Here is a 14,462-nt window from a genome sequence, read left to right as displayed (position 1 = left end):
TCATTAGCCTTTAGGGAAATGTAAATTGACCACCATGAGATACCAGTACACACCAATTAGAATTGCTAAAATTAAAAAACAAAAACAAAAACAAATCCTGGAGAGAATACAGAAGAACAGAAATTCTTATTCACTGCTGGTTGGAATGCAAAATGGCATAGCCATTTTGGAAAAAACTTTATAATTTTTAAAGTTAAACCACTGGCACACGAATGTCTATAATAGCACCAAGTAAGTGCTAAAAACTGGAAACCCAGATGTCCTCTCAAAGGTGAATGGACATACTAGGGTACATTCATACAATGGAATGACACTCAGCAATAAAGAGTAACGGACTCATGCAACAACATGGGAGAAAATTTAAAATGTACTCTGCAGGGCGCCTGGGTGGCTCAGTTGGTTGGGCATCTGCCTTTGGCTCAGGTCATGATCCCAGGGTCCTGGGATGAGTCCTGCATCAGGCTCCTTGCTCAGCAGGGAGCCTGCTTCTCCCTCTTCCTCTTCCTGCGGCTCCCCCGGCTTGTGCTCTCTCTCTGTGTCAAATAAATAAATAAAATCTTTAAAAATAATAATAAATAAAAATAAATAATAAAATGTATTCTGCTAAGGGAAAAAGTCACTTAGGCTGCATATTGTATGACTCCAAGTACATTACACTGTGGAAAAGGCAAAACCATGGGGATAGAAAACAAATCAGTGGTTGTTGAAAGTTGAGGTAGGTAGAAGAGCTGACTACAGAGGCCATGCAAGGCAATTTTTAGAGTGATGGAACTGTTCAGGATGGTACTGTAAAGGTGGATACCTGACTGTATTTGTCAAAACCAATAAAACTGTACTCAACAAAGAATATACTTTACTGTATACAATTCTTAAAAAAATAACCAGAATGTGGGCGCCTGGGTGGCTCAGTTGGTTAAGCAACTGCCTTCGGCTCAGGTCATGATCCTGGAGTCACTGGATCGAGTCCCGCATCGGGCTCCCTGCTCAGCGGGGAGTCTGCTTCTCCCTCTGACCCTCTTCCCTCTCATGCTCTCTCTCAAATAAATAATAAAATCTTTAAAAAAAAAAAAAATAACCAGAATGTCTGGGGAACCCAGGATAGAATGCAGACTGCAACAAATGAATCTACCTGTATTACAAATGTATAGCATAACCTCACTGAAGGACAGTGGAAGGGAAAAAAAGGAGTTTACTCAATAACTGTGTAAAACATCACTATGACTAGATACTATAAGGCTAAAATGAACAAAAAGAACTGCACACAAACATCATACCTAATTGGTAAATTTGTTTCTCACATAAGTAACTACTGAAACTATTATACAGGTTGTACAAATCGGTAAATATGTTATAGACAATGAGAACCAAATTTCTTACCCTCTGAGAAAGAAGTCACAAATAGGCAAGGGAAGGAACACTACAATGAACCTTGTGGTGCCAGAGTAGAGTCAGAAATATCCGTATAAGCCCATGTTTATTTTCATATATATGCAGATACAGACAAAAACATAGATATTTGTGTATACATGGAATAGTGTACATATGTATGTTTCCTAGCTTAAATCTCCTCCCCTTCAATGTGGGCTGAACTTAGCAACTCATTTCTTTTTTTTTTTTTTTTTTTTTTTTTTATTTGACAGAGAGAGACAGCGAGAGCAGGAACACAAGCAGGGGGAGTGGGAGAGGGAAAAGCAGGCTTCCCGCCGAGCAGGGAGCCCGATGTGGGACTCGATCCCAGGACCCTGGGATCATGACCTGAGCCGAAGGCAGACGCTTAACGACTGAGCCACCCAGGCGCCCCGCAACTCATTTCTAACAAATAGAGTATAATAAGGGACTGCACAATGGCAAAATCTGGCAGATACATCCCAAACTAAATGATCAAGGTTACCATCACCAGAAATAAGTCATGTTGCCATCATACCCTGATATAATGTAATGAGAAGGGTACTTCACCTCTGCGGTATGCTTTCCCCAAATCTGTAATGCTAGTGTCATCATGAGAAACCATCAGAAAACCCAAATTGAGAAGCATTCTACAGAAGAGCTGACCAGTAGTACCCTTCAAAAGTATCAAAGTCACAGACTGGAAGAACCTGAGAAACTATTACAGATTGGAGGAGCCGAAGGAGACATGATGACTAAAGGCAATGTGGGACCCTAGATGGGATCCCAAAAACAGAAGATATTAGTAGAAAAACTGGTGAAATCCAAATAAAGTCTACAGTTAACAGTATTACAACTATGTCAATTTCTTAATTTTGGAAATGTACCAAGATGATTTAAGATGCTAATTGTAGGAAAAGTTGGGTAAAGGGTATACAAGAACCCTCTGCACTATCTTTGAAACTCTTGTGTATATCTATAATTACTTCAAAATTTAACAAACAAGAATAATGTAGAACAGAGTTTCTTAACCTTGGTACAATATACTGATATTTTGGGCCAGATAATTCTTTGTTGTGAGGAGCTGTTTTATGCATAGTAGGATCTTTAGCAGCACTCGTGGTCTCTACCCACTAGATGTCAGGAATCCACCTCCCCAGTTGTTATAACCAAAAATGTCTCCAAAAATTGCAAATGTCCCCTGGGGGGGGCCAAAATGACCCCAGATTGAGACCACTGATGTACAGTAACATACATTAACACATAAAGATACCCATAACATTTTGGGGGGGAGGGGCAAGCAGGATACAGAAGAATATGAAATGTACAAGTCAATTTATGTAAAAACATATACACATGGATGAACCTTGAGGACATTATGCTAAGTGAAATAAGCCAGTCACAAAAGAGACAGATATTTTTGATTCCACTTATGTGAGGTACTTAAGAGCAGTCAAAATCATAGACATATAAAGTAGAATGGTGGTTACCAAGGGTTGGGAGAAAGGAGGAATGGGGAGGTATTGTTTAATGAGTAGAGAGTTTCAGTTTTACAAGATGAAAAGAGTTACGGAGATAGATGATGATGATGGTTACACAGCATTATGAATGTATTTAATACCACTGAGCTGTACACTTAAAAATGGTTAAGATGGAGGTGCCTGGCCGACTCAGTTGATGCAGCATGTGACTCCTGATCTCAGGGCCAGAATTTGAGCTTAACACTGGGCATAGAATTTACTTTAAAAAACAAAGGTTAAGGTGGTAAATTTTATGTGTATTTTACCACAATAAAATCGGGGGGAAAGAACACATAAACACATGTGCATAAATACACAAATATCTGAAAGGATGTGCACCAACACGTTAAAATGGTTACCTCTGGATGCTAAGACTATGGTGATATTTCCTTTGTACTTTTCTGTGTTAATTTGGATTTTTTTTTTTTTTAAGATTTTATTTATTTATTTGAGAGAGAGAGAATGAGAGACAGAGAGCATGAGAGGGAGGAGGGTCAGAGGGAGAAGCAGACTCCCTGCCGAGCAGGGAGCCCGATGCGGGACTCGATCCAGGGACTCCAGGATCATGACCTGAGCTGAAGGCAGTCGCTTAACGAACTGAGCCACCCAGGCGCCCAATTTGGATTTTTTTCAGGAAGCGTATCTCTTTTTTCTAAATACAAAAAGGCTTTGTTCTCCATCATTTTTTCTCATAATACTTCCAGTTCAATAACCAAAATCCTACTGATTCTGTCTCCAAAATGTCAAAATGGTTACCTCTTCTCCCTAGCCACAGTCCAATGCCAGCCCCTCTTATCCAGGCTAATGTATCGGAATCCTAAGCTGTTTATCCCTCTCTAACCCACTCTCCACTTAGCCACCAGAGTTACCCAATGAAACAGATTTACTATCACTTCCATGTTTAAAACCCCACACCTCCTGGCATTTGCCTTTCAAGGTCCTCTACAATTTGTTCACAGGGTCCCATATTTTTAGTTTCACCTCCTACTACTGTCCCTCAAGTATCCTCTATGCCAGATAATTGCTGGTCACTCCTTGAAAACAGACCATACACTTCTATTCTTCCTTTATTTTGCTCATGCTATTCTTTTGTCAGGAAAAGTCTTCCTCCTCTGCCTGATAAAATGTATACTGTGGTACAGAGGAAAAGAATGCTATGCAGGGGGCGCCTTGGTGGCTCAGTCGGTTAGGCGGCTGCCTTCGGCTCAGGTCATGATCTCGGGGTCCTGAGACTGAGCCCCACATCGGGCTCCCTGCTCAGTGGGAAGTCTGCTTCTCCCTCTCCCTCTGCTGCTCCTCCTGCTTGTGCTCTCTCTCAAATAAATGGATAAAATCTTAAAAAAAAAAAGAATGGGATACAGGATGGATAAATAAGAAGAGGTGGAGGAAAAAACATAGAAAAGCACAGAGATGAGGGTTCAAGAAAGTAATTTTCTGTAGGGCTGAGATAATAATGGTGCCTACCTCACAAGGCTGTGGTAAGGAGATTAAATAAGATAATATATGTCAAACTTTTAGAACAGTACCTGGCATATACACTATTATTGTTTTCTACGTTGTGATGATGATGATGATGATTCATGGTATTGTGGTAAGACCTTGAACTCTGGATGACACAATGAGGAAGGAGCAGTGAAGCTCTAGCTCAGAACTAGGGTCCCAAAGGTAAGCAAGGAAGCAAACAGGACCCCAGTCTTACTCAAATTTATCTGAAGAATTCCAACTATACAAGAAATCAAAACCAACTTGGCTAAGCCACATACAAGAACATACAAATCATATAGGTGAATTCCTATTTACCCCAAATAACTTTTACCCCTTGAATATACATTCCCTTTGAAGAGCTGTTTCAACACCCTGCCCCAGGCACTGAAGCATCAGGGCAGCACTTCATCCTCACAGATCGGAACCTGCAAGTCCCATCTGTGCTCTCCTATGGTTTCTCATTTGGCCAGTGGTAACTTCTCTTTCCCTACGTAACATAGGATGTTTGATTCCAGAGTTCTTCCCACAGCTGCAAAAAAGTGAATATACAGTATATGAACAACCCACCCAGGTTTAATACTGTAGGCAAAGGAAAACTAAACTCAGTCACAATGGAGGTGATCTAAGGGATCTAGAAACTCATTCAGATTTTTTAGATGAGTCAAAAATTTTGAGATTTCCTTCTTAGCCTCTTGTCAGGCTCGGTTTTTTCTTTTTTTAAAGACCACCTCTGTCAGTCATGGCAAACAGCCTCCAAGATAGCTCCCATCTCTCCTGGTTAACAGGTTTTTGTGACTTTTATTTCATGTCCTACTAAGCCACTGTGATCCACTCTCCCATCTCTCTTTCATATCCCTCCCCCATGCATCCCACATCTTCTTGAGCACTATCAGACAAACAGTCCTTCGGTTAAAAAAAAACAAAAACAAAAAACACTGCCCCTAAATTATGTCCCGAAGCAAACAAAAAGAACGGAGAACTCCGCGTCTATTACATGACACATAGCCTGCTCACTAGTCAGGCTGCCAAAAATCATTTGCTTCTCCTCTTGTAGGTTTGGACAAACACAAAGGGAACTGTGCTCCTATGTATGACTACTGCTTCTCCACAGGACTTGAAGAACTAAGGCATTAGAGATACTTCCTCTCTATAAACCCAAATAGAACACTTTGTTTATTTTTCTCTTGGCATATAGTTGGCAGTCTGTATTTCCAGGCAGTCATTGTACATCTTTTGGCAAGTGCCTTCATGTTTCTCAGTACAATGTTACATCCAGTGACTGAAGGCAGTGCATTGTACCTTGAATTTACATGCCAAGAAAAAGACTCAGACTGAAAGGAAGACCTTCAGTATCATCTTCCTGCAATATATCAGACACTACACAGGAGTCAGAAGACCCAGATCCAATTCCCAGGTGTACCAGTGTCTTGCACTGCGATCTCTAGTGTGCTCTTTAATATTCTGGGCCTCAGTTTTTCCATCCTGGAAAACAGGGATTGCATTACCTGTCCCTCCTTAAATGTAGACTCTTACTGCTAACAATATTTAGTTTCTATAATTTGTGAAATTGGGGTTTGGAAAACTCAGGAAATTAAGCACAAATATTGTTTCTCATTTTTGTCACACCTGCCACGCAGAAATCCAAAGTAGAGCCCAGCAGGAGGCCCTAAGCAAGTAATTCCTCAGAGAGTGTTTCTGACGTCCCACTCAACAAATTAAGTACGTGAGAATGGGAAGCAAGAAGCCAGGCAGGATCTTCAGATGCTACATGGCTAAAGAGACAAGTCATTATCAGGCTCCATGACAATATTATCATGCTAGATATACCACCCTTAACACTCCATTGTGATTTTCCCTCAAAGACTTAAATACCTCAATACTTAAAGCACTTACTTATTCAATGTTTACAAAATAATCACTTTCCCTGGATGGGAACTGCCCCAAGGGGGATCACCCTACAGTTAAGGTAGCACAAAGTGATGGCCCTACAGTTAAGGTAGGACAAAGGGATGACAAAGTAAGTATTAGGTGCAAAACAATTTAAGTTTTAAGATGTTATTTTGCAATCCTTTTTGAATTACTAGTACACTTCTGAAATGCAAAATTCTGGACATCATTCCAAAAGGGATTATTAAAATGCAAATATTTGTTTTTTAAAAGATCAACTTGGAACCTTGAAAGAACTTTCTAATTATCACACTTTCCATTTGGTCACCCTTTGGTCTGTGTGGCTGTACAACAAAGTTTACTGCTCCATCTAGGCTATCCACAAGGGCAAGTGTTCCCCTTGGTTTCAGCAAACATTCTCTCCAGGTATCATTAAATTACTGACATTAAATTATATCTCTTAGTTGCAGCAAGTTTTATCCCCTTAAGCAACACATCATGTGGCCACCACTAAGCTCAACACTCCACTGGACAGACATCACTACGAATTCACACTATCACAATATGAATCCTAAAATACATTTTTTTTTTAAGATTTTTATTTATTTATTTATTTGACAGAGAGAGACACAGTGAGAGAAGGAACACAAGCAGGGGGAGTGGGAGAGGGAGAAGCAGGTTTCCCGCTGAGCAGGGAGCCCGATGTGGGGCTCGATCCCAGGACCCTGGGATCATGATCTGAGCTGAAGGCAGACGCTTAACTGACTGAGCCACCCAGGTGCCCCCTAAAATACATTTTAAATTCTGATCAAAATGTAGCACACTCCTGAGAAAGAAGAGTGGCACAAGTTAAGAAATACTCTCTAATGACTGAGGACCACTGCTCCTGCCTCATCTAAAGGGTATGGCTTTGTGTGGACAAGGCAGCGGGCATGGAAAGTAAATACCTATGTTCAAGTCCAGGTTTGTTACTTACTGTTAAGACCTTACTGCAAAGCCTGTTTCCTTGACCTGTGAAATGACAATATCTACCTTACAAGGTTATAGCGAGAATAAAAAGCATCTGTAAGTATTTTATAAAATTTGCTATACAAATTTAAGTTACTATCATTCTGCCTGTGTACTTATTTGAAATTGAAAATGTTCTTTCAAGGAGCTGGTAATCCAACATTAAGAATGCCATTTTTTTTTAAGAATGTCATTTTGTACACCTGAAACTAATGTGACATGTGTATCAACTATACTTCAATTCTTTTTTTAAATGTCATTTTGTTCACATGCTTACCAAAAATTTTGAGTCAACATCAAGTCATTGAAAAGTACCATCTCCCTCCACTGGGTAGAAAACAAGGGGAACAGGTAACAGGGGCATGTAAGCAAAGGCAGAAATGAAGAACTGTGTATAGCCACGTAAATGGGGCAGAGATACTTTATATCATTATTTGGACTGAAAAGTAAAATCAAAGGTCAAAGTCTTCCAATGGGGACCAAGAGGAAATGTTACAAATATCCATGATATAATCAAAACTAAACACAACCTACAGCCAGTTCAGAAAGCTCAATAATCTTCAAGTGTTTTCATACATTAATTAACACTCATGGCATCCCTAGGATGAAAGAAATTTAAGTCTCATATCCTAGTTACTTATATAACCACAGGAAAAATCTGAATGGATCAAGATGTGCCGTTTTAAGACACATGAAAAAGTGTTCAACATCACTTGGCATCAGGGAAATACAAATCAAAACCTCAAGGAGATACCACCTCACACCAATGAGAATGGCTAAAATTAGCAAATCAGGAAACAACAGATGTTGGCAAGGATGCGGTTTCTGAAAGGGGAACCCTCCTACACTGTTGGTGGGAGTGCAAGCTGGTGCAGCCACTCTGGAAAACAGTATGGAGGTTCCTCAAAAGGTTGAAAATAGAGCTACCCTATGGCCCAGCAATTGCATTACTGGGTATTTACCCCAAAGATACAAATGTAGTGATCCGAAGGGGTATGTGCACCCCAATGTTTATAGCAGCAATGCCCACAGTAGCCAAACTATGGAAAGAGCCAAGATGTCCAACAACAGATGAATGGATAAAGAAGATGTGGTGTATATATACAATGGAATATTATGCAGCCATCAAAAAACAAAAAAAACAAACAAAAAACACGAAATCTTGCCATTTGCAACGATGTGGATGGAACTACAAGGTATTATGCTAAGTGAAATAAGTCAATCAGAGAAAGACAAGTATCATATGATCTCACTGATATGAGGAATTTAAGAAACAAGACAGAAGAGCATACGGGAAGGGAGGAAAAAATGAAACAAGATGAAACCAGAGAGGGAGACAAACATAAGAGACTCTTAATCTCAGGAAACAAACTGAGGGTTGCTGGAGTGGTGGGGTGTGGGAGGGATGGGGTGGCTGGGTGATAGACATTGGGGAGGGTATGTGCTATGGCGAGCGCTGTGAATTGTCTAACACTGACGAATCACAGACCTGTACCTCTGAAACAAATATATTTTACGTTAAAAAAAAAAAAAGATAGTAGGAAGGGAAAAATGAAGGGGGGAAAATCAGAGGGGAGGACGAACCATGAGAGATTATGGACTCTGAGAAACAAACTGAGGGTTTTAGAGGGGAGGGGGGGTGGCCGGTGATGGGTATTAAGGAGAGCACATATTGCATGGAGCACTGGGTGTTATACACAAACAATGATCATGGAACACTACATCAAAAACTAATGATGTAATGTATGATGACTAACATAATAAAATAAAATTTTAAAAAAAGATGTGCTGTTTTAATAAGGCAAGTCAACAAATACTTCATCAAATACTAAGGTCTACCATATCATCAGCACTATATGAGGCACACTGACATGATCTATTTTACACCCAACAAGACCTCTGGCAACCTCAACCTTATGGTACACAGCTATGAGTAAAGAAACACTTCTGAGAGGGCGCCTGGGTGGCCCAGTCGTTAAGCGTCTGCCTTCGGCTCAGGTCATGATCCCAGAGTCCTGGGATCAAGTCCCACATCGGGCTCCCTGCTCGGCAGGGAAGCCTGCTTCTCCCTCTTCCGCTCCCCCTGCTTGTGTTCCTGCTCTCGCTATGTCTCTCTCTGTCAAAAAAATAAATAAAATCTTAAAAAAAAAAAAAACACTTCTGAGAAATGGATAATAGCTATTACAGAGCTATATACAACACTCATGGCCAGAACCCACTAACTTACTTAAAAATAGATGTAAAATTGGGGCGCCTGGGTGTCTCAGTCAATTAAGCATCTCCCTTCGGCTCAGGTCATGATCCCAGGGTCCTGGGATGGGGCCCCATGTCAGGCCTTCTGCTCAGTGGGAGTCTGCTTCGCCCTCTCCCTTTGCCCCTCCCCCCACTCATGATGGTGCACTCTCTCTCAAATAAATAAATAAATAAAATCTAAAAACAAACAAACAAACAAACAGATGTAAAATTAAGATGATTTACTGGGAACATTCCCCTGACAAAGACTAATGTTTACTATATGAGAAAGATGGGGAACAGGGAACCAGTGGTGTGTTATTTTAAATGGGATGATCAGAGAAGGCTTCAGTAAGGTGACATCTTAGTAAAGACGTGAATGTAGAGAGAAAGCAAGCCACACGGTTAAATAGAGGAAGAAGTGCCACCAGGCAGAGGCTAATAAGTACAAGAGTCCTGAAGTGGGGTCATACCTGCTGCACTCTCCACCCATCCATAGACTTTCCCCTTGGATGTCCTGTTGCTACTCCCCCTGTGCCCTGCCAAATCTTCCTGACTTCAGGCTCACCATACTCTCCCAGGCATACAAACCTGAATCCTGAGTCATATTATGTGCATTCTTCTTCTTTGAGCAATCAGTGACCAACTCACTTTAACATGATAATACCTTCAAAAACGTTACATCTTGGGGCGCCTGAGTAAGCTCAGTCAGTTAAGCGTCCAACTCTTGATTTCATCTCAGATCATTATCTCAGGGTCCCGGGATCAAGCCCCATGGTGAGCTCTGCACTCAGAAAGGAATCTGCTTGAGATTCTCTCCCTCTCCCTCTATCCCTCCCCTGGCTCACTCAAGCACGCTCTCTCTCTCAAATAAATATATCTTTAAAAAAAAAAAAGTTACATCTTTCCTTTCCCCTGCATTCCTAACACCCACCCCCAAATCCAATTCATCATGCATACTGTTCACAAATGAATGCTTCTTACACACTGCCTTCATCATGTTACTCATTCCCCATTCCATCCACAATATCTACAATACCTAATGAACATCCTCCTTTCATTGTCCTACATAACACTATGCTCAGTTCACCTTCTAAACCTTGATTCACGTTCCTTCTTTGACATACCTTTTCTTCTTTCTTATCTATCCAAACTTCACCTTTCAAGTCCCTTTTCAGAGAGCTTTCCATGACTATACCAGTCTTCATTGATTTCTCCCTTTTCAGAAATTGTATGGTTTAGTATAAAATCTAACACTTGTAGTTTCTCTCCTCCCTACCCCATCCACCTTGCAAAGAGCATCATTAATATTACAGTTCAAACACTTTCTAACTGCTTTATTTCATGTTTAGCTGGACTAAAACTCCCTGAGGACAGGGATTATGATGTTCTCTCTCCAAAAGGGCCTTGCAGAAAATAGCACCCATCATATTTTTAGCACTATGCACCATACATTGTATTAAGTGCTTTACATACTTTATCACATCAATCATCACAATTATGTTGTGTTATTGATATTCTTCTTCCTGTTTTACAGAAGAAACAAAGGCACAAAGAGGTCAGGCTGAAGTCACACATCTTAGAAAAGACAGGGCTGGGATTTGAGGTAAAGTCTGTCTCTCGAAGCTGACACAAAATAGAGGTTGCAAACCAACATTTGTTGAATTATCCTAATCATTTCATGTGTGTTGATGGTCATGTCACTCCAAATGAACTAATAAAGGTAGAAACCATGCCCAGAGATTTATGGGGTGCAACGGTGAGAAGGAATGCTCTTCCTTGCTGAGTACCCATCAGGTAGGTGCCAGACTCAGTGCCTCATTTACTCTGTAAAAACTCATTTACTCTGTAAAAACTCATTAACTGAAAATTATCTTCAATAAATAGTGTTTATAATTCCTCCATCACAGATTTACCCAAAATGTCACCCACTCTCAACCCGAGCCCAAATGCACCCAGGTGCCAGGTGTATTACACTCCTCGGCTTCCCTCTAACTCAAGGAAGAGGACAAAGCCTCCTGACTCCCATCAGCCAGTAGGGAGTTAAAAATCTCAACTTAAACATAACATTTACCAGGTGCCTGGCCCTGGCCTTCTCCAGGACCCTGCTCTTCATTCTAAAACTCACGCTCTCACTTATTAAGCACTACAGCCCTGTGAGGTAGGTGGCATTTTTTCCACTTTACAGATACATTAAGCTCACGTGGCCGACGGCAGATTCGGACCTAGAATGCAGGTCTCCTGAATATCCACCCTGTTCCATTCCCTCGGGAGCTACTCATAGATGGTAACCGATTTATACCGGTGTCGCTGACTCTAAATAGCAAAAGCTCTGCAATAATTTTCATTCAACAGGTATTTATTGGACGCCTGTCAACCCTATAGGTTCAAATGCCATCTCCTTCACTTATTCGCTATGTGACACGGAGAAAGCCGTTTCGTCTCCCTAGGTGAATTCCCTCAAGTGTCAATGGAGATGGTATCTACCAACAGCAACGTCGTGAGAAGTAAATGAGATGAGGAAACGGAATCAATCGCCTGACATTATGTCTGGCACATGGTGGGCATCTAGTAATTATGGGTTCCCTTCACCGACCCACTCCGCCCCACAAGCCTCGGGGTTCAATCACTACCACCATGCGACAGGGCATCCACTCGGCCAGAGGCCCGCAGGCGGCCTCTGGGTTTCGCAGGCCCGGGGCCAGCCGCACTATCATACCTGCATGGAGTCAGCGCTGACGATTTCGCCACCGAGCCGTTGGCCTAGCTGCAACGCCAGGGTGGATTTGCCAGTGCCCGTGGCCCCGAGAATCACTACAAGAGGCAGTGTTCGTGGCAGGGCCCGGAGCCCGGAGCCCACAAAAACTGCTCGTGCAGCCGCCGCCGCCGCCATTTTGAAGATATCTGCGCTTGCGCGGGAGCAGCTGTCCCCATGGCAACCGTCGGTGCGCCTGCGCATACCTGGGGCTCCGTGAGGAGGATGGGGGGAGGGGCGAAGCGATGGTTTCCAAGCTTGAGAGGCTCCCGACGTGACTGCCATCAACTAGCTGGTGTCAGAGCCTCGACGATCTCCTTTCTCCTTTTTGTTTTTTTAACAACTGATAATCAATTTATTAAAGAGATCGATTTTTTAAAACTATCTCCTCCCTTAAATGAGGGATGGCAGTCCTATCTGAAGTCTATCCCCGTTATTCTTTCTTTCATGGCACTCAGTTCTTTTCTTCATACCACTAATTACAATATAAAAATATATACTGATTTCTTGTGTATTGCCTGACTTCCATTCCAGGCTGTTAGTTCCATAAAAGCAAGGAACAGATTCTGCCTAGGTCATTGCTGTGTCTCCAGTGCCTAGCACAGTGCCTGATACAGAACAGACACCCAATAATTGTTAAATGGAGAGGAGAATGGTTTGCCTATCTAGTGCTGGAGACAGTGAGCTAAATGTGTGGTGTTCTCCATGATCAGATCTGCCCAGTTCTCAGGCAAGGGCGACTGCTCTAACATTTTTATCCCAAAACGGAAACCCAGGCACAATCAGAAAGCAGGACAAAATTTTCCATCTCTTTGGTGAAGGGATGCAAGAAATAGGTTGAGAACAGAGAAAAGCAAGTAAACAACCCACAAAATATGAAGGAAAAATAAGGAAGGCAGAAAGGATAAAGGAGTAGTAACCCTCAGATTAAAGTGCAGACCAGATGACCGAAATTCAGGAAACCCCACAACCTTTAAGAAAGGGCTTTAGGGTGCCTTGGTGGCTCAGTCGGTAAGCGTCTGCCTTTAACTCAGGTCATGATCCTGGGGTCCTGGGATTGAACCCCACAAACAGGTTCCCTGCCCAGTGGGGAGTCTGCTTCTCACTCTTCTTCTCCCTCTGCCCCTCTCCCCCCCACTCAGGTTCTCTCTCTCTCTCTCTCTGTCTCAAATAAATAAAATAAAATCTAAAAAAAAAAAAGAAAGAAAGAAAGAAAAAAGGGCTTTGAAATCAGAGAGACCTGGGTTCAAATCCCAGCTCTGCTACTTAGCTGTTGCCTGACCTCACACAATTAACTTTACCTCTTAGCCTCAGTTTTATCATGAAATACCTCTCAGGATTGTCATAAGGATAAATTGAAGTTATATCCAAAAAGTACCTGCTACAATATCCTAGCACAAACAACCACCATTTGTTTAACGCTTTGTATTATTATAATGGTAACACCCCATCTGCCTCACTAAAGAGTTAAGAGCAGGGGCGCCTGGGTGGCTCAGTCGTTAAGCATCTGCCTTCGGCTCATGTCATGATCCCAGGGTCCTGGGATCGAGCCCCGCATCGAGCCCCGCATCGAGCCCCGCATCGAGCCCCGCATCGAGCCCCATATCGAGCCCCGCATCGGGCTCCCTGCTCCGCGGGAAACCTGCTTCTCCCTCTCCCACTCCCCCTGCTTGTGTTCCCTCTCTCATTGTCAAATAAATAAATAAAATCTTAAAAAAAAAAAAGTTAAGAGCAGCAGCTTAAGAGCAGAGAAATTTTCAGTACTGTGTAAAAGTACCTAAATATATATTCTACTAACCCCTTGTTAGACAATTTAAGAGTTAATTTCTTTCTCCCTGAGGTTACTTGGCTCTGCCTAGCTCTCAGGTCATATCACCCGGATCCCTTGGGCCCAAGGAATTACCCCTGGAAGTTTAGAGCATACGATAGGCCTGCCTGGAATAACTGCCAATACATTTCTCAATCACTTGGATCACTGCTGGCATAATGGCCACTCTTTGCAGACCCAGCCTAAACCTTGTAGGCACTTGTATTGTTTGGAGAACATCAGAACCCAGGGTACCCTGTACCTCCTTTTCTCAATCCAGTCTGCTTTGATCAAAAACCTGTTCTCTCCAATTTGTGGTACCCGCCTGGGGCTGGTTTTAAAATCGCGATGTGTGGCCATATATTGGCAGACACTCTCACAT

General features: G+C 42.1%; 1 protein-coding gene across 5 annotated transcripts in view; it reads right to left on the bottom strand.

Annotated features, from left to right (window-relative positions):
* Nucleotides 1–12,422, bottom strand: part of TRIT1 (tRNA isopentenyltransferase 1) — a 44,982-nt gene extending 32,560 nt beyond the window's left edge. For 3 of the 5 annotated variants that reach the window (XR_010410983.1, XM_064589385.1, XM_064589386.1), the window contains exon 1: nucleotides 12,238–12,422. Coding sequence is in view for 2 of the 5 variants with exons in the window: in XM_064589385.1 (XP_064445455.1) it covers nucleotides 12,238–12,411 (174 nt within the window). In the remaining 3 variants the exon portion in view is untranslated. The remainder of the gene's footprint in view (nucleotides 1–12,237) is intronic. The other 2 variants (XM_064589387.1, XM_064589388.1) reach the window with 1 other exon arrangement.
* Between the last annotated feature and the right edge of the window lie 2,040 nt (nucleotides 12,423–14,462).

Source organism: Mirounga angustirostris, unplaced genomic scaffold (genome assembly GCF_029215605.1).
Source record: "Mirounga angustirostris isolate CCGP_5_RB_7025 unplaced genomic scaffold, mMirAng1.0.hap1 SCAF_4, whole genome shotgun sequence".
Lineage (NCBI taxonomy): Eukaryota > Metazoa > Chordata > Mammalia > Carnivora > Phocidae > Mirounga > Mirounga angustirostris.
This window is presented reverse-complemented; position numbering and strand designations above follow the sequence as displayed.